This window comes from Hyperoodon ampullatus (assembly GCF_949752795.1).
Source record: "Hyperoodon ampullatus genome assembly, chromosome: 3".
In the NCBI taxonomy this organism is placed as follows: domain Eukaryota; kingdom Metazoa; phylum Chordata; class Mammalia; order Artiodactyla; family Ziphiidae; genus Hyperoodon; species Hyperoodon ampullatus.
This window is the reverse complement of record NC_136916.1, coordinates 95,320,349-95,343,778: the sequence shown is the minus strand read 5'-3', so window position 1 is coordinate 95,343,778 and position 23,430 is coordinate 95,320,349. Positions and strand designations below refer to the sequence as shown.

Here is a 23,430-nt window from a genome sequence, read left to right as displayed (position 1 = left end):
GTATGGGGAGTTCCCTGGTGGTCTAGTGATTAGAATTCGGTGCTTTCACTGTCACGGCCCAGGTTCAATCCCTGGTTGGGGAACTGAAATCCCGCAAGCCAAGTGGTACGGCCAAATAAATAAATAAATAAAATGTGTTTTAAAAAAGGGGGGGTGGTTTCCCTGGTGGCACAGTGGTTAAGAATCCACCTGCCAATGCAGGGGACACAGGTTCGAGCCCTGGTCTGGGAAGATCCCACATACCGCAGAGCAACAAAGCCCGTGCGCCACAACTACTGAGCCTGCGCTCTGGAGCCCATGAGCCGCGACTACTGAAGCCCGCGTGCCTAGAGCCCATGCTCCACAACAAGAGAAGCCACCGCAATGAGAAGCCCGCGCACCGCAACAAAGAGTAGCCCCCTCTTGCCCCAACTAGAGAAAAGCCCACGCGCAGCAACGAAGACCCAACGTAGACCCCCCCCAAAAAAAAGTATTGGGTATGGATGTGGTTCTTTTTGGAAAATAAACTTTATTTTATTTTTTAAATTTATTTATTTATTTTTGGCTGCATTGGGTCTTCGTTGATGCGTGTGGGCTTTCTCTAGTTGCGGCGAGCGGGGCTACTCTTCGTTGGGGTGCTCGGGCTTCTCATTGCGGTGACTTCTCTTGTTGCAGAGCACGGGCTCTAGGCGCGCAGGCTTCAGTAGTCGTGGCTCATGAGCTCTAGAGTGCAGGCTCAGTAGTTGTGGTGCATGGGCTTACTTGCTCCGCAGCATGTGGGATCTTCCCGGACCAGGGCTTGAACCCATGTCCCCTGCATTGGCAGGAGGATTCTTAACCACTGCATCACCAGGGAAGTGCCAAATAAACTTTATTTTAGTATAGCTTTAGATTTACAGAAGAATTGCAAAGAAAGAAAGCTTCCATTTACCCCAAACACAGTTTCCCCTGTTATTAGCATCTAACATTAATATGGTACATTTGTTGGAATTGAAAAACCAATATTGACATACTATTACTACTAAACTCCATACTTCATTCAGATTTCCTCAAATTTTCCCTAAGTCCTTTTCCTGTTCCATCCAGCATACCACATTACATTTAGTTATCATGACTCCCTAGGCTCCTTTGGCTGTGATAGCTTTGTAGACTTTTTTTATTTTGATGGCTTGGACAGTTTAGAGTAGTACTGGTAGGGTATTTTGTAGAATGTCCCTCCATTGGGATTTGTCTGATGAGTTTCTCATGATTAGACTAGGGTTATGGGTTTTAGGTCCTCCCCCTCCTTTTTTTAAAATATTTATTTATTTGGCTGCACCGAGTCTTAGTTGCAGCACATGGGATCTTTGTTGCAGCATGAGGTATCTAGTTCCCTGACCAGGGATTGAACCCGGGACCCCTGGGAGTGTGGAGTCTTAACCACTGGACCACCAGGGAAGTTCCAGGTCCTCCCCCTCCTTGAGGCTGGAGTATCTACATAAACTATTTGTAATTCTGCATGGGAGATTTGTTTACGCTCTCCATGAATTAACTTATTAATTTATAATATACTTTTTAATTATTAATAAATTATAACTTATTCACTCATATATATTTATATTTGACCCTTTGATAAACCCCATCATTTTCTGTGTGGGGGGGAGGTTTTTTTGGCCACACCATGTGGCTTGTGGGATTTTGGTTCCCCTTCCCCCACCAGAGACTGAACCCAGGGCCTTGGCAGTGAGAGCGAGGAGTCCTAACCACTGTCTGGTCCTAGAATCAGCCATTTCTCCAAGGAACCTTGGTTCTTTTTATTGGAAAATGGTATTGGAAACCAAGATTTGGGTGCTAGGTATACTCATTGCTACTGGGGTGTCTTGCTTTTTGGCCCTCCTCAGCTGACAAAGGAAATATATGTGTATACTGTTATATATACACATATCTATAATTATTTCTGTATGTAACCATCTGAATCTATATATGGATGAGGTTTTTTTAAGTCTGTTACAGATACACAGTGTAATATTTACAGCTGAAATTAATTATATGGCTAAGATTTGCTTTTAAAAACTCCAGCAAAAGAACAAAAAAAAAATTGGGGATAATACAACACAACTGGCTAAGATAATCATTGAAGCAGAATGATGGGTACATTTGGGAGTCATTATACTCTTCTGTCTACTTGTGTGTATGTTTAAAATATTCCATAATAAAAAAGTTTTTAGAAAATAGCCTAAATTGCCATGTTGCTATTATAGTGGGTCAAAAAGAACACTACAGACAGCCAGATATGTGGCATTCACACAAAGATACATTTTTTCTCTCAGGGCCATCCCTAGGTGAAATTTTGAAGAGGACAACTGTTTTTCTTCCACACGTTTGGACCCATCTGCTGTTTCAGAAACCCCAAGCTTATTGCTCTCTTCCTACTTCCTAAATCTGCTTTTGGGGAAAAACCTGATCATTTGAAAATGCCCCTTTCAGAGTGTGGTCTTTCCTAGGAACTTACTTTCTGCTTCATCATCAACTGGGCAAGGAGTGACATTGTTTCTGGCTTAGGGATTTCAGGCAAGGGGTGTTTGGCAGGTACAGCAATAGTCCCCAGCACCCCTGACATCACACCTGTATCGTAGTTTTGCTCCAAGCCCCAAAGTCACAGACTCCCTGCATTCTCTAAGGTGATGAGGAACACAGACAGTCTGTGGTCTGCCCCATTCCTTAAAGGGAACTTCCCAACTCTTACCTCTTTAACCAGTAGTTGGGAAAGAATATAGCCTTGATCACAGGGCCAGTGAGACTGCCATGACCCCATAACTCACGTTGGTTCCCCACCACTCCCTGAGGTGGGGACAGGAGATGGAGTCCTAACTCTGAGAAAGCTGAAGCAGCTACTTCCTGAGACTGCTGGAAGTTGCCATCAAGGTGTTCTGCTGCTATGGGCAGGTGGTTCTTATTTCCAGTTTTGTCTTTGTCTTCTCTGGCTCCTTGGCCTCCTTGGACAGTCGTGGATTATAAAAGGCAGAGAGTGGGCAAATACTTATTTCACAGGAGTAGGGTGATGCCAAGGCCCAACCTAGCTCCACCCATAATAAGGGGCTGCTGCTGGCCCTTCCTCTCTCCTGGGATAGATCATAACTGGCTCTGCTTCTGTTCTGAGGACAGGAACTCCTAGGACATCTGCTCATACATTCGGTCAAATACATTTCCTGTTGATTCGATTAGTTTCCTTCCAAGCAATGCATTTACAAAAGGAAGGGAGATTTTTGCAGGCATGTATTTGCAAAGGCAGCCAACCTCCTCCAGTCACACACACACATCTTCTCCCCATCCACCCACAAAGCGTCAGTCACATTTAGAGTTTGCACAAATGCACACCCTCCCTCATACATCACAATGCACACCCTCTCACCCACCTACACACCTCTTCCACAAAATCACACCTGCTCTCATACCCTTAAAGTATGTTCCTTTACTGTGCCCAGAGAGAGAGAGAAAGATGGGGGGGATGGGTAAGAAGAGTGGGTTGCGAGGGCTCAGGAAGGCAAGCATGCTGTGTAGGAGCTGGAAAGTCAGAAGACCAGGACCCCACAGTCCTCTCTACCCTGCAAGTAGAAATACTAGGAATCGAGAGGGGTTCAGAAGCAGGGGTAGAGGAGGCAGGCACTCAGGGTGCCAGGCCCCACATGGACAATATTGCTGCCCCAGGGTGAGAGTGATGTGCCTCAGCCCTGCAGCTGAGGTAGGAAGTTTGTCAAGGCTGTGAGTGGAGAATGCAGAGGTATTCATGATATGTTCCAGAAGCCCATTTTGCCTGGTAGCAAAGGATGGTCCTTGGGCTGGGATTCTCATCAGAGTTCAGGAAATGGGTTTCGGGGGGAGGGTTGGGATAAGGGGTGAAAAGGAAGTGAAAGGCTGGGTTTGCACTCTGGGTTCAACACCTTCTAGGAGGGGTCTTCCCACTGTCAGCCAGAGTCAACAATTTCCTTTCACTGGGAACTTGAAGTCCCCTCCAGAGAGGAGAGGTGGGGGAGAGGACCTTGAGAAATGATAAGTGCTCAAGTTCAGGGCTGCAGCAACCGCACTGCCGCAGTAGCCATGGCCCCGGTGAATCTGGCTTCAGCCCCAGACTGTTGTCTGCCTGCCCTGATCCGACTCAGCCTGAGCTCAGACACTGTGGATTCTGGAATGGAGCAAGGCTTTTCCTTTAGGAAAGAGTGCTGAAGCTGACCCACAGCACCCCAGAAAATTGCCTGAGCTCTCAGTGAAACGGAGGCTCAGGCCCCTGCCATCCAACTCTGACAGCGCTTCTCCCTGTGATGCCGCCTGGGGGCACCCCCAGCTGGGTCTGAGGCTGCCGCCCCGCACTGCTACTGTTGTTATCATTAGTATAATTAATAAACAAGCACTGATGGGGCCAAGAGGAAGAAGAGGCAGGCCCCTTCTGCTCAGGAGAATCCTTGAAAAGATCCAATGAGGCTGCAGGGAAGTGGAAGGTGGGTTGGAGGGGGCACTGAGTAGCTTCTCCCTCCTCCCCAACCAGGACTTCTGGGAAGGGCCCTTTGGAGTAGGCTCCTGGGGACAGTAAAGGCAAGGGAAAGAGGAGGGGAACATTTGGTAGACTGGATTTGGAACTAGCTCTTTCTCTGCCTGACAGGATGTCTGTGGGCACGGCCATCCCCTTGATTACTGGTTGTGGGGCAGGCCAAGCTCTGAGGCAATTATACATTCATTTAACAGGCATCTGTCTACTTACTTATGGTGTGCCTACTGTGTGCAAGGTGGTCTACTAATAATAGCTAATGTTTTATTGGATATTGTGAAGACACAGCCAACTTTCACCCCACTTCCTGGGGCATGGAGGCGAGAAGCAGAGGAAGCAACTAGGGAGAATGACAGCCCCAAAAGATATGGGCCATTGGGTTTTGACCTATGTAGTGTAGCAGTGGGGATAGCAGATAAAACCTGAGTATTACCAAGATCTCAGAAAACTCAAGACCCAAGGCCCAAGGTCTTGGAGATAAAGGGGTGGGAAATGGAATATGAAGATGGGGAATTTGGGCGAAAGGCTCATGAAAGAGGCAGGAAGGTGTGCTAGTATATCCCGTGACGGGTGCACTGAGTCACGACAATTTCAGGGGGCCTCATGGTTGGGAGTATCTAGGGGATACTTTCTGCGTTGAGAGGAGGGTGCTGGGTTCTGTGATCAGTCTGGACAGAAGTTGGGGTGTGGTAGAGGCTTCTAGCAAGGTTTGGAGGGAAGGATCTGGAGTGTTGGGTTTGAAAAGATGCTGGAGTCCTTAGGGAAAGGAGGGGCGCGGCTAGGGTACCCGTGCAGAGGACCGAGCCAGATCCTCGGATCCGACCTCGGGGTAGCTGGGGCAGGGGGTGCCGGCCGGGGCTGCGGAGGTCTGCGGGGGGAGGTCGGCCGGAGGCCGGGCCGGCAGCCGCCGGGTTGGCGCTCGGAGCGAGCCGCCCGGGGCTCCGCGGGGGGGCGGTACGAGCTCCGGCTGCCGGCGGGCGGGCCGGGGAGGAGGCGGCGGCGGCTCGGAGAAGAACATGAATCAGCGGCGGCGGCGACGGCGGCGACGGCTGTGGAAGGAGCGCGGTGGCCCAAGAACGGCCCCAGGACCCCGCGCGGCTGACGGCCGCCGCGGCGACTCGCGGCGGGTGCGGGTCTCGGAGTGCTGGCCGCAGCGCCGCCCCTCGGGCCGGCCCCCGCCCCTCCCTCGGCCCTCCTCCCTCCTCCTCCTCCTCCTCCTCCTCCTCCTCCACTCCCTCCTCCTCCTCCACTCCCTCCTCCTCCTCCACTCCCTCCTCCCTCGTCGCTCGCGGGCCGGGCCCGGCATGGTGCGGGGTCGCCGCCGATGGCGCTGAGGCGGAGCATGGGGCGGTCGGGGCTCCCGCCGCTGCCGCTGCCGCCGCCGCCGCCGCCGCCGCCGCCGTCGTCGCCGCTGCTGCTGCTGCTGGCGGGTCTGACCGCTCTGCTGCTCCCCGAGCCCGCGGCCGCAGGTAGGGGCTGGCCCGGGGGGCGGCGGAAAGCAGGGGGCTGCGGAAGGGCGCGGCCGGGGTCGGAGCCCGGGGACGGCAGCCGAGCGAGCCCCGGGCCTGGGCGGGCCGGAGAATTGGGCGGGGGGCTCCAAGCTGGAAGGCCGAGGCTCGGGAGGGGGGAGGGGGCTCAGCGGCGCGTTCGCCGCGGGATCTCGGGTCGCGGCCCCCACCCCCCAACTTTCTCGCGTCCGAGCTCATCTGGCGGGGTTGTAAGGAAAGGAGCGGGGCTGCAAGGAAAGGAGCGGGGCTGCGGGCCGAGTGGTCAGCGGGGGGTGTTTGGGATTGGCGTTTCCCGCCTCGACGTTCCTAGCTGTTTGCTCTCCCCTCCCAGTCCTGGGGACCACATCTGCCCACCCCACACAAGCGAAGGTCCCACTCCGAAGCCACAGGGGTTGGGACTGAGCACCCACCGGCACCCCTACATCATGTAGGTACAGGGGCTTCGAGAGTGCCCAGTCACAGAAAACACCTGGGCGTACTCTAGTCGCGGTGCCTTCTCCGAGCTTCCTGAAACTGGGCGTGTTGGAGAGAATGGTCTGGGGCAGGGTTGCTGGTCTTTGCTCAGCCTTGTGTTCCCACATAGCCATGAGGCATTTGCCAATGGCAGGAGTGCTTCTTGCAGCACCGGGATCCCCAAGTTCACACTACACACCCCTGGGACTGCTGGGCAGGTGTGGGGTGTAAGGCTACCCCTCCTTGCGCTGTGGCTGGTCCTGAGAGAGTGAAGGGAGTAGGAAGAGACACAGGGCAGAGCAGCAGCCACCCAGCAGGCACCTTCTTTTCAGACATATCAGCATCTCAGGGAAGGAAAGGGAAGGGAAAGAGTGACAAGTATTTCCAAGCGGAAGGGTGTATGTATCTTAGGATCAGAGCGCTCAGGATTTGCCTTGCGTCACACAGCAAAGGACAGGAAGAAGCAGAACTGGATTTCAGCTGTGTTGATAGTTCACCTGCCGCTCTCTGAGGGTGTGTGTGTGTGTGTGTGTTCGTTCAGAGGGTAGCGCCCCTGTTGGTGTGAGAGTAGCTCAGGGGTTTCGGGCTCCCTGTTCAGGGCCCCTCCCCTCCCTTCTACCTCCTACCTTCCTAGCGCCTGCCTCTGCACCCATTCAGGTATTAATAGAGCGGCTGGCTGCCAGGAAGGCTGCCATGTGTTTTCTGACGTGGTTTTGCAGCCATATGTTCTCCACTTCAGGGGAGCACCCCCTCCTTCCCTTCCTCAGCCTCCTTACATTTGCTGGGGTAGGGTGCAGGGGGATGCCAGCAGCAGTGCAGGGCCTGGGCTGACACCTTGGGTGGAGAGCTGGTTGCCTGTTGCACTGACTAGGTGCAGCAGTGATTCCCAGGGCAGTACCTACCCCAGGTGTATGAAAGCGCCCCACTGTTGCAGCCTGGCTTGCTTTCCTTTTGGTGGTTGGGCCTGACTTAACATTGCCCAGCAGGGAGGTACGGGGAAGAAGTCATTTCCTTATAGCTGGGAGGAACTCGGCAGTGGCAGAAATGGTGCCTGGAGAGCTTGTCATGCTCCTTCCCCCAGCCCGGGTCCAGGCTACCTTCCCTCCCACACTGTCCTGCCTCTGCTTCCTTGGCCATTGGCTGAGAATGAGCCCCCTGACACAGAACCTAGGTTTTGGAATAGGATGGGGGATATTTCTAGAGACAGGGTCCCTCTCAAGCAGAATGACACATTCTCCTTCCCACCTCTCAGGCCTGAAGCTCACGGGAGCCCCAGTGAAGCTGACAGTGTCTCAGGGGCAGCCGGTGAAGCTCAACTGCAGCGTGGAGGGGATGGAGGAGCCTGAGATACAGTGGGTGAAGGACGGGGCTGTGGTCCAGAGCGTGGACCAGGTGTACATCCCAGTCAGTGAGCAGCACTGGATTGGCTTCCTCAGGTGCAGGACTGTGGGGGAAGGTGTGGGATGCCAGCCTGGGGACACGTTGTGCTCTTTCCATGGGGTTTGGGAGCTGGGGGCAATGCTGATGCCCAGAGGTCTGTGGTTTTTTTATTAGGCAACCTGTGGAGACTTCCAGAAGTGGGGGCAGCCTGAACCCATTGAATCTGAATCTCTTGGGCAACCCAAGAGCTGCCCCCCTTGACCCTGGGAGACCTGGTGTCCTGTTTCCACAGCCTGAAGTCAGTGGAGCGCTCTGATGCGGGCCAGTACTGGTGCCAGGTGGAGGATGGGGGCGAAACCGAGACCTCCCAGCCAGTGTGGCTCACGGTAGAAGGTGAGGAGGCAGAGGCACGTGGGCGTGTTGGCCTGGAGCAGATGCTGTCTGCTAGTGACCACCCTATGCCCAAGAAATCTCAGTGGAAGCTGGGCTGCCCCACTGCCCTCTGGGACCTGATTGCTCCAGACTCCAGGCCTGGCGCAGCCATGGAAGACCATACCCACTGGAGTCTGGGTATTTGAGAGCCAAAGGGGCAACTAAGACCCATAATCTATGGGGTGCAGTCAAGTTTCAGTTGTCTGACAAGCCTCAAGCACCCATCTGGGGCTGGACCCTGTTCTGCCAAGTGGCCAGGCCAGGAGGGGGAGGGATGGGGGAGGGGAGGAAGGATCCGCAGCTGCGGGAGCTCAAAGCTGTGCAACCCCGGAAAACAAAGTGACTAAGAAAGTAACAAAGGGCTCTGAACGGGATCTGGGGCCTGCCAGCAGAACTCTGCTAAAGCTCCCGCCCACTCCCCCTCCCTTACTGCCCTTCCCCCAGCTCCCCACCCGCTGCCTCTTCCCTTGCTTTGAGAAGGGCTGTTAGAGCAGGTCTGGAAAGGGAGAATCTGTCAGGCCCAAGGGTACAGCATAAAGGATATCCCTGAGGGGGCCAAAGAAGAGAAGCTTCCCCCCTCAAGCTAGATGCCTGTTCTGCAGTTGACCCAATCATAAGGGCCCGTGGGACCTTCCGCATAGAGGGCTTCAGATGGTAGCAGACTTGTGGCTTGGGCAGTCGGAAGCTGAGAGTGGCAAGGCTCACTCTCCACCCGCCTTTTTCCCCCTAGGTGTGCCATTTTTCACTGTGGAGCCAAAAGATCTGGCAGTGCCACCCAATGCCCCTTTCCAACTGTTTTGTGAGGCCGTGGGTCCCCCAGAACCTGTTACCATTGTCTGGTGGAGAGGAGGCACGAAGGTTGGGGGACCTGCTCCCTCTCCTTCCGTTTTAAATGTAACAGGTGAGCAGCCTCAGGAGGGGCTTTGAGCAGGGGTGGTGAGGCTGGCAGAGTTCAAATCTGCTTAAATCACTGAGCCCGCGGTCGTGAGTGTCCAGAGTGCCTGGGTACATGAGCTGCACCCACCATTACTAAGCTCATTAGTCAGGTGTGCTAGGCTGGCCGGGTGGGCTGATTAGTGGTGATCCTGCTGTGTGTGCCTAAGGAGATGCTGGAGCCTCTTTCCTTCGTTCACAGCAGTCTAGGCCGTGCACAGCTGGCCCTGGAAGATGAATGTGTGGGACCAGGGGCACCCATCCCCCCCACCCCTCCCAAGGGAAGAAGCCAGGAACCAGCCCATGCAGAGCTAAGAGGAGTGTCTGGCAGACTTGCCTAGAAGTAAAGAGTCTCAGGCTGCAGAATGGGGAATGGCAGGGGGAAGGAAAAGGGGGAGGGGGAAGCCAGCACAAAGATACAGGGGCCTCCTCTTCTAATGGCCTTTGCTAGAAATCTCCAAACCTTTCCCAAACAACTGTATCTGTCCACACCTCCACACAGTTAGACCAGAAGCAGCCACGCCTGCCCGCCCACCTGGACCCCAGAATCCTCAGGCACATACCTTACACACTTGTGAGACTTGCTAATCTGTGAAACAAAGTTAATGTTTCTGGTCAAGGCTTGAACTGGCCGAAAAAGATGGGAGTCTGAGCTTAGTCTCATGTACTGTAAGGTGGGAGGGACGGACTCTGATCTGCCAAGTCCCTTAGGAATATGCATTTTCAAAGGAGGTGGACTGCAGGATCTGATCCTGTTCGGGAGGCGCTGGGTTGGAGCGGATGAGAAGGGAGGTTGCATTCAGTTCTCTCCAGATGTGCATGGTTGGGACCGTCAGGCAGCCAGCTTGAGAATAAGCACTCACTGAACTCCCACTCCACACAGCACACTGTGCTAGGCACCACGGGAGATCAAGGGAGTACAAAGGAAATAGAAGCCATCGGTCCAGCCCCCCAGGAATTAGTATAACTGGGGAGACAACTGGGGAGACAAGACACATGCATAAGGAGCAGAGAACTATTGAAAGGCAGCGACTCTGCAGATAGAACAATGATATGGCACAGAGCAAATAGAGAAGGGCCCTGGAATGTGCAATAAAGGAGTGACCAGAAAAGGGAGGCAGCTTTGTACTGTCCGCGGGAGACGGGATTGTGGTTGGAAGGGCAGTATAACATTTCTCAAGTGCTTTACTGTGTGCCGTGCACTTTACATATGTTGCATCGGTTGGTTCTCACAATTCTCCCATTTGGGAGATGAGAAAACAGAGCCCCAGCCCTGGGATTTATATCCAGGCCCACACTGTGGAACCTTTCCTTTGGCTGGATATTGTAGGATATTCAGACCCAGAGCCTGACTATCCCCAATCCCAGACTGAGTGGGACTTGATGCTGGGGGGCGGTGCTGACTGAGGTTTTCTGGCCCCAGGGGTGACCCAGAGTACTGTGTTCTCCTGTGAAGCTCACAACGTAAAAGGCCTGGCCTCTTCTCGCCCAGCCACTGTTCGTCTTCAAGGTAGGAGGACCCTGGGAGGTGAGGGGCGGTAAGGCAGGGACGTTCTCAGCAGGCTGTGGGTGAAGTTAGAATTGTTTGGTGTTCCAGCTCGCCTGGGTCCTGCTGGGATCTGAGGGATGAGGGGTTAATTGGCATGGCTCCATTCCTAGTGGGAGCACCTGAGACCCTGCCATGGCTGAGATGAGAATAGAAACCTGACGTCACAGTAGATTTCCCATCACGAAGCAGAGTCCTTGGGAGGGAAGGAGGGAGGGAGCCAGCAGGAGATGGTCAAGGCTCACGCCCAATCTTGCTTCTGCCAGCCCCTGTCGAGGGAATGGGGGTGGGGAAAACAGCTTAGCAGGATGATAGAGGAGACCCAAAGGGCTGCTGTGCACAGCGGGCAGGGTGGAAAGGGGGAGAGAGCGGTGTGTGCAGGAATGGGCTGTGGCCGCAGGGTCAGCTGCCTCTCACTGGTATCTCCTAAGGCCGAGGTGCCATGCTCCCCACCCCACCCCACCCCCCGCCAGACACACATTATCTTACCCTATTCCTTGGTCAGACAGGGCCCCCGATTCAGGGAGCATTAACCTCTCGCCACAGCCTAGGCACTCTCTCGGGTATGAGCAGCTGTTCGCTGCCAGTTGCTTGACTTGTGTATTACTGTGGTCCTGGGAGTGCTGAGTAGCCATCTTAGGTTTTCTAGGGGGGAACCCTAGGGAGGAACTCAAGGCTCGACTCCCACGCTTTCTCCCTCTTTTTCTATCCTCCCTGGGCACTGACTCTAAGTCCCCATCCACAGCACTGCCTGCAGCCCCCTTCAACATCACAGTGACGAAGCTCTCCAGCAGCAATGCTAGCGTGGCCTGGACGCCAGGTGCCGATGGCCAAGCCCTGCTCCAATCCTGTACAGTCCAGGTAGGCTGAGAGGGCGGACAGGCTCTCCTGGCTGTGCTTCTGGCTGCCTCGGTGGCACTTTGTTGACAGTGGTATCACGTTTACCTAGTCTTGCCCATGGGGCTTGGTCTCCAGCTCTATTCAGGTGACATTCCCTTACCAGGAACAGCCCTGGCCACTGCCCCTTATCATAGGGTGCTCTAGCAATCAAGTGACGGCAGATCGGCTCAACCTGTGCATTCTTCAGGCTGGAAAACAGATGACTAGAGCAGATTGGGGATATCTGGAAGAGTTTTTCTTATGTGGGTGAAAACCCAAACCTTTGACTTATCTGATACCTGCATTCTTGTGCCCCAACCTCTGACCCATGCCAAAGAGAACAGGGGGACCAGAAGAGGTCCTAGGCCCCAGACAGTGGGAAAGCTGGGTAAGATGATACTAAAAATGAGGCAATTCAGGCTTGTTCATTTTTGTCTGTTCACTCAAAAGGTATTTAATGAGCACCTTTGACATGGTTCTAGGGAGTTCTCTTGGGCAACAAAGGCCCCTGCTCTCGGCTCCACCCTTTAGAGGTCCACCCTTTAGAGGACCCCACTCTGGCCCTCCTTTGGTTGCACCCCTCACCCCTGGGCAGGGAATCCATAGGGCCAAGGGAACACGCCCATCCAGCTCACCAGGACACACCCCTCTCCCCTTAACCTGAGTCTGCTTCTGGGGCCTATATGGGCCTCTCCCTGGTCTATCCTCCCAAGGATGGATCATGCTAAGGTATGTGCACCTCTAAGCTCAAAGGGCAGCCATTTGAGGGGGAGTGGGTATGCAGGCAGCACTGTCCACAGCCATGCACGTGATGTCCCTCATGTTGCAGACCTTTGGCTGGAGGCTGGCTCTTCTTGTGCCACCACATTCTGGCTTGGGACTCCAAGGATTTGGAGAATTATAAATGCAAACCCAATCTTCCAGGTTGTTTTGTAGCTTTGTTTGTCAATACATTAAGATAGAAAATATTTTACTTAATAGTCTGTTCGCTGATTTTTAACGTTTAAATATTTAGTCATATGGTACACTGGATCTCCATTTGTACTCTTGCCCTGGGTCCCCAAAATGTAAGGAGCAGGCTTGGTTCATGGTGCCCACAGGCTCCCAGTTACTTTGCTCTGAGAGTTTGCATTGGCATGTAAACAGTTACAAAGAGTGGTATCCACTCTAACATAATTATGCATCAAACAGAAAGGGGCATGGATTTTCTCGAGTATTTGAGAAAGGCTTTCACAGAGAGAGTGGTATTTGCGTTGAATCTTAAAGGATGAGTTGGACTTTGCTAGGAAGGTTATTCTCAGCAAAGGGAACAGCGATTGCAAAGACATGGAGGTGTGGAACCTGGTGTGGCGGAGGGTGGGAAGGGGTGGGTTGCAAGTGTCTGCTGATAGACTTTTTTAATTGAAGTATAATTGATTTACAATGTTGTGTTAATTTCTGCTGTATAGCAAAGTGACTCAGTTATATATATTTTTTCATATTCTTTTCCATTATGATTTATCACAGGATGCTGAATATAGTTCTCTGTGCTATACAGTAGGATTTTGTTGCTTATCCATCCTATATAATACAAGTTTGCATCTGCTAATCCCAAACTCCCAATCCTTCCCTCCTCCTCTGCCCTCCCCCTTGGCAACCACAAGTCTGTTCTCTGTGAATCTGTTTCTGTTTCGTAGGTATGTTCATTTGTGTCATATTTTAGATTCCACATATAAATAATACATGGTATTTGTCTTTCTCTTCCTGACTTACTTCGTTTAGTATGATAATCTCTAGGTCCATCCATGTTGCTGCAAATGGCATTATTTCATTCTTTTTTTATGGCTGAGTAATACTCCATTGTGTATATATGTACCACATTTTTTTTTTTTTTTTGCGGTACGCGGGCCTCTCACTGTTGTGGCGTCTCCCGTTGTGGAGCACAGGCTCCGGATGCGCAGGCTCAGCGGCCATGGCTCATGGGCCCAGCCGCTCCGCGGCATGTGGGATCTTCCCAGACCGGGGCACGAACCCGTGTCCCCTGCATCGGCAGGCAGACTCCCAACCACTGCGCCACCAGGGAAGCCCATACCACATCTTTTTTATCCATTCATCTGTCAGTGGACATTTAGGTTGTTTCCAAATCTTGGCTATTCTGCTGATAGACTTGTAGAGGCATTAACCCAAGTCCCCCAACCATCCCCCTACCTGTCCCATCTTCCATCTCATCTCACATGCCTAAGAAACCTCCCTGCCTTACATCATTAATTTCCTTTATTTAAAAAAAAATTATTTATTTTTGGCTGCATTGGGTCTTCATTGCTGCGCGGGGGTTTTCTCTAGTTGTGGCGCGCGGGCTTCTCATTGCAGTGGCTTGTCTTGTTGCGGAGCACGGGCCCTAGGTGCCTGGGCTTCAGTAGTTGTGGCACACGGGCTCAGTAGTGTGGCACGCGGGCTCTAGAGCACAGGCTCAGTAATTGTGGCTCATGGGGTTAGCTGCTCTGTGGCACGTGGGATCTTCCCGGAGTAGGGCTTGAACCCGTGTCCCCTGCATTGGCAGGCGGAATCTTAACCACTGTGCCACCAGGGAAACCCTAATTTTCTTTTTTTTTAATAAATTTTATTTATTTATTTTTGGCTGCGTTGGGTCTTCGTTGCTGCACGTGGGCTTTCTCCAGTTGTGGTGAGCAGGGGCTACTGTTCGTTGCGGTGTGCAGGCTTCTCATTGTGGTGGCTTCTCTTGTTGTGGAGCATGGGCTCTAGGGCATGTGGGCTCAGTAGTTGTGGCACGTGGGCTCAGTAGTTGTGGCTCATGGGCTTAGTTGCTCTGCAGCATGTGGGATCTTCCGGGACCAGGGATTGAACCCATGTCCCCTGCATTGGCAGGCAGATTCTTAACCATTGCGCCACCAGAGAAGTCCCACATAATTAATTTTCTGTTTTTCTGTAGGTGACTCAGGCCCCAGGAGGCTGGGAGGTCCTGGCTGTTGTGGTCCCTGTGCCACCTTTTACCTGCCTGCTCCGGGACCTGGCACCTGCCACCAACTATAGCCTCAGGGTTCGCTGTGCCAATGCCTTGGGGCCTTCTCCATATGCTGACTGGGTGCCCTTTCGGACAAAGGGTCTAGGTAAGGGACTTACAGAGCAGAGTACCTGGACATGGATGAATGGGGCCGGGGGCTGGAGTAGCAGGGGTAGTGTTGGCTCCAGTTCTGAATGGCGTTGATTGAGAGAGGGCTACCTGAGAGGGAGGATCATGCATCAGTCCTGTTTACTGAGGTCCTGTTGCTACCTGGAGATAAATCCAGTCCCCCTCCCATTCAACTCTAGTTCTAGTGGGTGGGGCAGACAAGCAAAGTGGGAAAGATCAGGTAATATGGTGGTGAAGAGTGCCCCAGGGTGCTCCAGGAATACCCCCATACAGAGATCTGAGGTCTGAATCATAAGGAAAGAGCCATATTTGGGGGAAATCACTGCAGGAAGAGGGCACAGAGTACAATGACCCTATGGCACAAACTTGCTTGCAGTTCCTAGCAATTGCAAGGAGGCTGGCAGGGTTGTGAGAGGAGAGTGAAGGATGTTGCTGAGGCAGTAACCAAGGTGATGAAGAGCAATACCCTACCTAACTGGGATGGTACGGGTCCTGCCATTACCCACCTGTACTCCCCAGGACGATGGGTAAGAGCAGTCAGACCTGGGAAGCAGACTCTTCCCCCACGTGTTGTTCTCTGAGCTACTTGGTTCTTTGGAGTTGGTTCCAAAGGCCTGCATGGGTTAGCGGTGGTGGGTGGGGCAGGGCTCTTAGCAACCTTCTTTTTTTGGGAACAGCCCCAGCCATTGCTCCCCAGAACCTCCGTGCCATCCACACAGACTCAGGCCTCATCCTGGAGTGGGAAGAAGTGATCCCCGAAAGTCCTTTAGAAGGCCCTCTGGGACCCTATAAACTGTCCTGGGTTCAAGACAACGGAACCCAGGTAAGGAAAGCTTCTGCTTACTACTAGAGTCGGCCCTCAGGGCTCTGAGGCCTTCTGAGCTTCAGAATGGCTGTCCTTGGTGAGCCTGGGGGCCTTGGTGGGCCTGTTACCATCCCAGGGAGTCTACCCCTCCCGCCCTCCCCTGCAGGCTGCACTCTTCATTGGATTATGTCTCCTGTTAAGATTGCCTCCAGTGTCCACTTTGAAAGGAAAGCAGGAAGCACATTCCTGCACAAACTGGGGGAGGACACAGATAAAGCCTTCTTATCCTCCCCAACCCCCCAGTTCCCGCCCATCCCCCATGTCTGCATTCTCAGACTGAGCCTTGTTTGTGTTCAGGAGAGGCCTCTGCAGCCTGCAGCAGGAATGTGATGACTCCCAGCAGGTTGTGTTCCTGCAGCCCCTGAACCCACAGTGTCCCTAACCTCCCATGTTCCTAGCGAGACCTTTTTCTGACTTCAGGCCCCAGCTGGAGGCCTTTTACTCAGGCTCAGTGTGCGATGGGGGTTTTTCCTGGCTGCAGGGTGAGCTGACAGTGGAGGGGACCAGGGCCAACCTGACGGGCTGGGATCCCCAGAAGGACCTGATTGTGCGTGTGTGTGTCTCCAGTGCAGTTGGCTGTGGGCCCTGGAGTCAGCCGCTGGTGGTCTCTTCTCATGACCATGCAGGTAAGACCTGCAAGACCTGTAAGGGGAAGGGGGCAGGGGATGGAGGCTTTCAAGAGCAACCTACACTGATGGGAGGAGGCTGGCAGTGCCTCCCCTCTTAATAGGCCCGAAGACTCAGAGTCAAACACTTGAGGCCAGGGTTGTATCTCATTCTCCTCCCCCTGCCCTACAACTAGCATAGAAATCCCTGGTCATGCTGTAGGTCCCAACAGTCAGGGCCTGTCACTGACAGAGTAGGAACTTTTGGGTCTTCCTTTGGAGCCTCTTTCCACTCTGGACCCTTACTGAGTGAGAGGAGCCTCTTGACCAGGCCAGATGACCATCACTGGAAAATTCTAAAGAGCCTCCTTGGCGTCAGGCTAGCTCGTGCTGCTTCCTGCCCCTGTCTCCCACAGGCCAGCAGGGTGCTCCCCACAGCCGCACGTCCTGGGTGCCTGTGGTCCTGGGTGTGCTGACAGCCCTGGTGACGGCTGCTGCCCTGGCCCTCATCCTGCTTCGAAAGAGACGGAAGGAGACACGGTTTGGGTAAGGGTGGGCGGGGGGGCACAGAGGGAGAGGCAGGTGGTAACTGAAGACCTTGGAGCTGACTCCAAGTCCTGGGTTTCCCTTTAGGCAAGCCTTTGACAGTGTCATGGCCCGGGGGGAGCCGGCAGTTCATTTCCGGGCAGCACGATCCTTCAATCGGGAAAGGCCCGAGCGCATCGAGGCCACACGTGAGTGAGTGGTGGGGAGCCATAGGAGGAAAAAATGGGTTATCTTGGACCCCTATCTGCATTCCTCTTACTAATTTGACCAATAGGTCTGAACCTTGATGAGTCCTAAGCACACCGTGGAAAAGACACAGACCTATCCTCATGGAAATCGCCGGCCCAGCTGTGGGAGAGCTCACTGAAGCTCATCTCTGCTTTGAGGGTGGAGTCTGGGGTGCAGGAGGCAGGCTGGGTTTTGGATCTGGAACCAGAGAGGTCCCTCCCCTTTCTCACCACCCGCCTCCCCACAGTGGACAGCTTGGGCATCAGTGATGAGCTGAAGGACAAACTGGAGGATGTACTCATCCCAGAGCAGCAGTTCACCCTGGGCCGGATGTTGGGCAAAGGTGTGTGAGGCTGTGCAGGGATTGGCATGAGTTGCCATGTCCCGGTATGTTTGGTTGCTCCCGTCACTCCGAGGGTGTGGATTTAGGTCAGCTCCTATGAACAGCATATGCTTGTAGACTCCTGGGTTTGGGATGTTTGGGGGAATGGAGGCTGGGGTCAAGGAGGGATGAGGTGTCATCACACCCAGCCCAGCATACTTTGCTTTGCTATGAACGAGGGAGCCTCTTTCAATGGCCCCAGAGTCTAATGATTTTGTGTCCCTATGAGGGGTCCCCTGGGAGGGCTCTGGGTTGGGGACAGGAGGCCAAGGGGACTTACCATCATTTGGATCGGTTCCTAGGAGAGTTTGGTTCAGTGAGGGAGGCCCAGTTGAAGCAGGAGGACGGCTCCTTTGTGAAAGTGGCTGTAAAGATGCTGAAAGGTGAGTGGAGAATAGTACTAGAGTGGAGTGAGGGCGTCACTTGGGAGGGTGAAAGGGGTGGCTGACCCTGAAGCAGGCTCTGCTAGGCCCCTAGACTTTTCAAGACGAGTTAGCACTAAGTGGGATGCTGTCTGTACCATGTCAATAATTCACAGGCATAAACCCACACTCATTGGTGCCCCAGCCTTTGTCCCCTGCTGTCAGCAGTGACTGTCCTCTGGTTTCACTCGGGGTGATTAAAGCTGTGGTTGGTTGAGCCGTTTGACTCTCCAAACCAAAGGGAAGGCATGAGCGAGTGGAGAAATTGTTGGATAGCACCAGCCTGTGGGAGTTTCTCCTGCTCATGGCCGGACTGTTTCCTGGGCCCACTGGGGGCACATTTTCCTCACTCCCTCCCTCCTTTCTTCCCAGCTGACATAATTGCCTCAAACGACATTGAAGAGTTCCTCAGGGAAGCGGCTTGCATGAAGGAGTTTGACCACCCACACGTGGCCAAGCTTGTTGGTGAGCCCCTTCTTGGGGGAGGTAAATGTAAAATAGGGCTAAAACTACGCTCCCCCAAGGTGCGAGGGCAGTCTGTGGGAGAGAAGTTCGGACTTTGCCTGGTGAGTAAGCAGACACCAAAAGAGCAAGGAGCGGCCTGGCTGAAATCTGATCAGGCTCTAGGTAAGGAGTTCAGTTTGCAGACCCTGTCCCATGAAGGCTGCTCATATAAACAGAGGAGGAGGAAGAGGGGACAGAGAAGATGCTCCAGAGATTCGGGGGGCAGCCAGAGTCCCTCCTGGGTAGTCACCAGGCCAGTGTGGAACTTAATGAGGAAAGAGGTAGCAGAACCAGGGCTAGAGGTAGAACCCAGCAGGTGGGGTCTCATACAGACGCCTGAACTGTCCCTTGACCTTTATGTGCCCCACTGACTCTCCCTTGTCCCCAGGGGTGAGCCTCCGGAGCAGGGCCAAAGGCCGTCTCCCCATCCCCATGGTCATCCTGCCTTTCATGAAGCACGGGGACCTGCACGCCTTCCTGCTCGCCTCCCGGATTGGGGAGAACCCCTTTGTGAGTGCCTGGGGTGGGAGCAGCCAGGAGTTGGAAAGGGACAAAGACCCTGGGAGAGAGGTTGGCTTGGTGGATAGGGCCAATTGAGTTGGTTGGGAGAAGGTGGGCTCCAAGTTTGACTTTTTTTGCTCACAGGCTTCCTTCTCCTTCACAAATCCCTGCTGGGAATTTAGGCTGGGCAAGGCCCCTTTCTGAGAGAAGAGTCCCGTGGAGCCCCAGATTGGGGGAGTCTTGACTTTTGGGTGCTCTCCCTCAGATTTGCCAAAGCTTCCTTGCACTGGGAAGCCCCTTCATCCCCTTCCTTTCAGTGATTCTGAGGACAGTCTATAGGCTTTCTGGCCAGGGAATCCCATTCATCCTGCCCTGGCTGGGTCTAGCCTGAGCTCGCCCTGTCTGCCCACCAGAACCTGCCCCTGCAGACCCTGGTTCGGTTCATGGTGGACATTGCCTGTGGCATGGAGTACCTGAGCTCCCGGAACTTTATCCACCGAGACCTGGCTGCTCGGAACTGCATGTATGTGAATTCTGGAGGGCTCGGGGTTGGGAGGCAGGAAGCAGTGCCAGGAAGAGCTAGCTAATGGTCAGCTCCCACCTGGGACAGTATCTGCTACGTGAGGGGACGGCTTGAGAACAAAGATGCCCTGGATTTAGGCGGCCAGCCTGGCGGAAGGCTGATCCCATCCTCCGACACTCCTCACAGGCTGGCAGAAGACATGACGGTGTGCGTGGCCGACTTTGGACTCTCCCGGAAGATCTATAGTGGGGACTACTATCGTCAGGGCTGTGCCTCCAAACTGCCCGTCAAGTGGCTGGCCCTGGAGAGCCTGGCTGACAACTTGTATACCGTGCACAGTGACGTGGTGAGCAGGGCGGCCCAGTGAGACTTGACGGTAACACAGTAGTGCGGACTAGTGCGTGGGTGGACCTTTAGCACTGCTCTCTGGGCTTTGGCCGCCCCGTTATGAGGCCCCGGAGCCCCAAGATATGCTTGCCTCGGGACTCTGCCTGGCTCAGGAAGCCTGGTGACATCTCCCCTCCAACCTCGATTCTGTCCCAGTGGGCCTTCGGGGTGACCATGTGGGAGATCATGACTCGTGGGCAGACGCCGTATGCTGGCATTGAGAACGCTGAGATTTACAACTACCTCATCGGCGGGAACCGCCTGAAACAGCCTCCGGAGTGTATGGAGGACATGTGAGTGCCCCAGGAAGGGGATTCTGGGAGGAAACAGGTATTTGGGGTTTCAGCTCATGGCTGCCACAACAGCTGCTGGCCCATTGGGAGCTCCGATCCGCAACTGAACTTTCTTTTGTTTTTCTTTTTTTTTTTGTGGAAATGTCCTCGTCATTAGAGGGAAGTCTGACCTCTACCCCCAAACTCCCTCTTCATCTACTGCTCCTATTTTCTTTCTCTCCCCCTTTACCATCCCATGTTTCTTGCTCCAGCCTTTTCCTATCACTCTGTTTTCTCCAGTTTCCAGGGAGAACCAGGAATCCCACCCAAGGGCAGAAGGTGCAGGGTTGAGCAACAGTGCAGGTTTCCCTGTCACCTCTTCCCCACCCCCACTCCTTCCCTAAGGCTGAGCTCTCCCTCCCCCTCAGGGAATGCTGCTCAGGGGCAGGAAGAAAACTGCTGCTCAGGGGCAGGAAGAAAACTGCTGCTCCATCACATTCCTTGCTCGACAGGGAGGGGGTGCTGGGGGCGGGAGGTTGGGTTCCTTTCTTGTCTTGGCCTCCTCTCTGAGGGAGTGGAGAGACCTAAGATAACAAACCGAGATCCTGGGAGAAGGGTACTGCCTCCTCTTCTTTCTGGAAGCCCAGAGCCTTGGGAGTGGGGCAGGGTGGTGATACACTCACTGCACGGGGGAGAGTCATGAGCCCCTTGTGACTAGAAGACAGTATCACTAACATTAGCTGGGTTCTTTACAGGCATTCTTTTAGGTAATCCTCCTCTAACCCTATGAGGAAAAGACTATTATTATTCCCATTTTGTAGACGAGGAACTAGGATTAAAGAGGTTAAGTAACATGACCCAGGTCACACAGCGATTAAGTGAATGAGTTGGGACTTGAATCTAGGTCTGTGTGATTTTAGAATGTGCCTATTAACCATGAACCCGACTATGATTTGTCTATTCTAGTATTATTCTACCACCCCATGCAAGCCAGAGTTTCCCTGGGCCTCTGGAGGACCTTTTCACTAGTACAAGTCCTAGTGAGGGAGGGAGTCCACAAATCTATTTCCTGCTCTGGGGTTGGACCTCCAGAGGTCCAAGAATGGAGACAGGCAGAGGAAGGCTCAGCCTGAATGGTGGGGTCCTCTTTCTCTAGGGCAGTGGGTTTGAACTGCCCTGAGGTTGGACTGTGGGGGAGAGGGCAGTTTGAGTACATGAACCAGGCCCTACGTCTCAGCAGAGCTCGGGGCATGTCAGGGGCAGGAAGGTCAGGTCTCCCGGTGGCTGTAGCCTGCCTGGGCCTCTGGAGCCACAGAGGTTCTGCTGGGCAGTGGGGACCAGGCCCTGGCTTAGTGTCATCTGGGGCTGGAGTTAGTGTTGTCAATAGAGGGTGGGCAGGCGCTGGCCTCCCACCAGGCAGCCTGGTGGACAGGCGCCAGTTGGCTCCCGGCACGGCCTTGACAGTGTATCCCAGCCTTGCCACATACCCATGGCCTGGACCATTCCCACGACCTATTCAGTGTCTGGCATGATTCCCCCCATCGTTGGAGGCCCCTGTTAGGAGGGCTGGAGTGGGGGTAGTGTTTGGGGCTTTTATCGTGGGCACAGGCAAGAAAGTCAGGCATTTGCTATGACTAGATCTGGTCTCAACCCTTTCCTGTTATTTATTTACTTACTTATTTTTTCTCAGCATGAGGCATTCCCTGGGAACAGGGATAAGACCTCAGGGAATCTGCAAAGCTGAAATTGTACGTAAAAAGTGTCCCTGCCAGGGGAGAAGGGCTGGAGGCTTTTCTCAGATTCTCGAAGGTGAGAATCCTCATGAACAATGAGGATTTAAGACCCCGTGAATGGGTGAGGATTTAGGACAGAGGGTGGATTCCCAAACCACCCCCATAAATAACCCTGACTCCAGGCTGTGTTCCACAAGACAAAAACACTCCTACTACCCCTTCCCAAAATAGCATAAGAGGGACTCTGGACCCGACCCACCTACCTTCATCACTTTCTACCTGTGTGACCTTAGTCAAGGTTCTTAACCTCTCTGTGCCTCAGTTTGAACGTTGGTAAAATAGGGATCACTTATTTCACAGTATAGCGAGAATTAATAATAAATGTAAAATGCTTAGAAGAGTGCCAGATACATAGTAAGCCCTATACATTAGAGTGTTCAATTACATTTTATTTTCTTTTTCTTTCCTTTAAAAAAAAATTTTTTTTTTTTATTTTTGGCTGCGCTGCTCGGGTTGTGGGATCTCAATTGCCTGACCAGGGATTGAACTGGGGCCACAGCAGCGAAAGCCCGGAATCTTAACCACTAGGCCACCAGAGAACTCCCTCAATCACATTTTTCTAAATCCTGGTTTCATATGATTAAAGGGCCTCTGCTTTTGAGAGAAGGACCCTCCTTCCCCCTTTCTCTGGCTCCTCACTACGTCCCCTCACCCTTCTCTCTGCCCCAGGTATGAGCTCATGTACCAGTGCTGGAGCGCCGACCCCAAGCAGCGCCCAAGCTTCACATGTCTGCGAATGGAGCTGGAGAATGTCCTGGGCCGCCTGTCTGTGCTATCCGCCAGCCAGGACCCCTTGTATATCAACCTTGAGGGAACCCAGGAATCTGCCGAGGGAGGCAACCTGGAGCTGCCTGGCGGGGACCCGGCCAGCAGCGGGGCTGGAGATGGCAGTGGCCTGGGGGCCGTGGGGGGCACCCCCAGTGACTGTCGGTACATCCTCAGCCCTGGGGGGCTGGCTGAGCGGCCTGAGCAGGAGGAGCAGCAGCCAGACAGCCCCGTCAATGAGTCCCAGAGGCTGCTGCTGCTGCAGCAAGGGCTACTACCCCACAGTAGCTGTTAGCCCACAGGCAGAGGGCATCTGGGGCCATGCGGCTAGCTCTGCTGGCCACTGTGCTGGCTGACTAAGCCCTGTCTGACCCCAGCCCAGGCAGCAAGGTGTGGAGGCTCCTGTGGTAGTCCTCCCAAGCTGTGCTGGAAGGCTGGACTGACCAAATCACCCAATCCCAGTTCTTCCTGCAACCACTCTGTGGCCGGCCTGGCATCAGTTCAGGCCTTGGCTGGGTGGAGGTGGGCCAGGCCTGGTTGTCTAAACCCAGGCAGCTGGCAGAGGGGGTGGTTATGTTTCCATGGTTACCATGGGTGCGGAGAGGAGTTGGGCGAGGGTAGATCCAACCTTGTGGGCCCCTACTCTCCCAGCTGAGCTGCCCCTGCTGCTTTAGTGCATGCATTGAGGCGTCTCTGGCCTGGGGGCCCATCTGTGCCTGTGCTTGGGGTTTAAATGCCCAGGTTTGCCCCTCCTCCCAAAGAGATGCCCTTGTATTATTCCCCTTTAGGTGAGAATTGGTAAGGGATTGGTACAGTCAGGTCCCAAGCCCTGTAGCGGGAGGCAGTGGGACCCTCAGGGCTGAATCTTCGTCACC

General features: G+C 53.8%; 1 protein-coding gene across 1 annotated transcript; it reads left to right on the top strand.

Annotated features, from left to right (window-relative positions):
* Positions 1–5,825: 5,825 nt before the first annotated feature.
* Positions 5,826–23,011, top strand: TYRO3 (TYRO3 protein tyrosine kinase; the record flags this gene model as incomplete). The annotated part of the gene is made up of 19 exons (XM_079699904.1): positions 5,826–5,970; positions 7,715–7,898; positions 8,135–8,235; positions 9,005–9,175; positions 10,631–10,717; positions 11,499–11,614; positions 14,562–14,739; positions 15,440–15,585; positions 16,109–16,253; positions 16,649–16,778; positions 16,866–16,966; positions 17,254–17,349; positions 17,691–17,771; positions 18,183–18,275; positions 18,703–18,824; positions 19,229–19,338; positions 19,525–19,684; positions 19,882–20,018; positions 22,460–23,011. 19 exons carry the CDS (start codon positions 5,826–5,828, stop codon positions 22,848–22,850), a joined length of 2,694 nt encoding a protein of 897 aa, XP_079556030.1. The 3' UTR covers positions 22,851–23,011.
* Between the last annotated feature and the right edge of the window lie 419 nt (positions 23,012–23,430).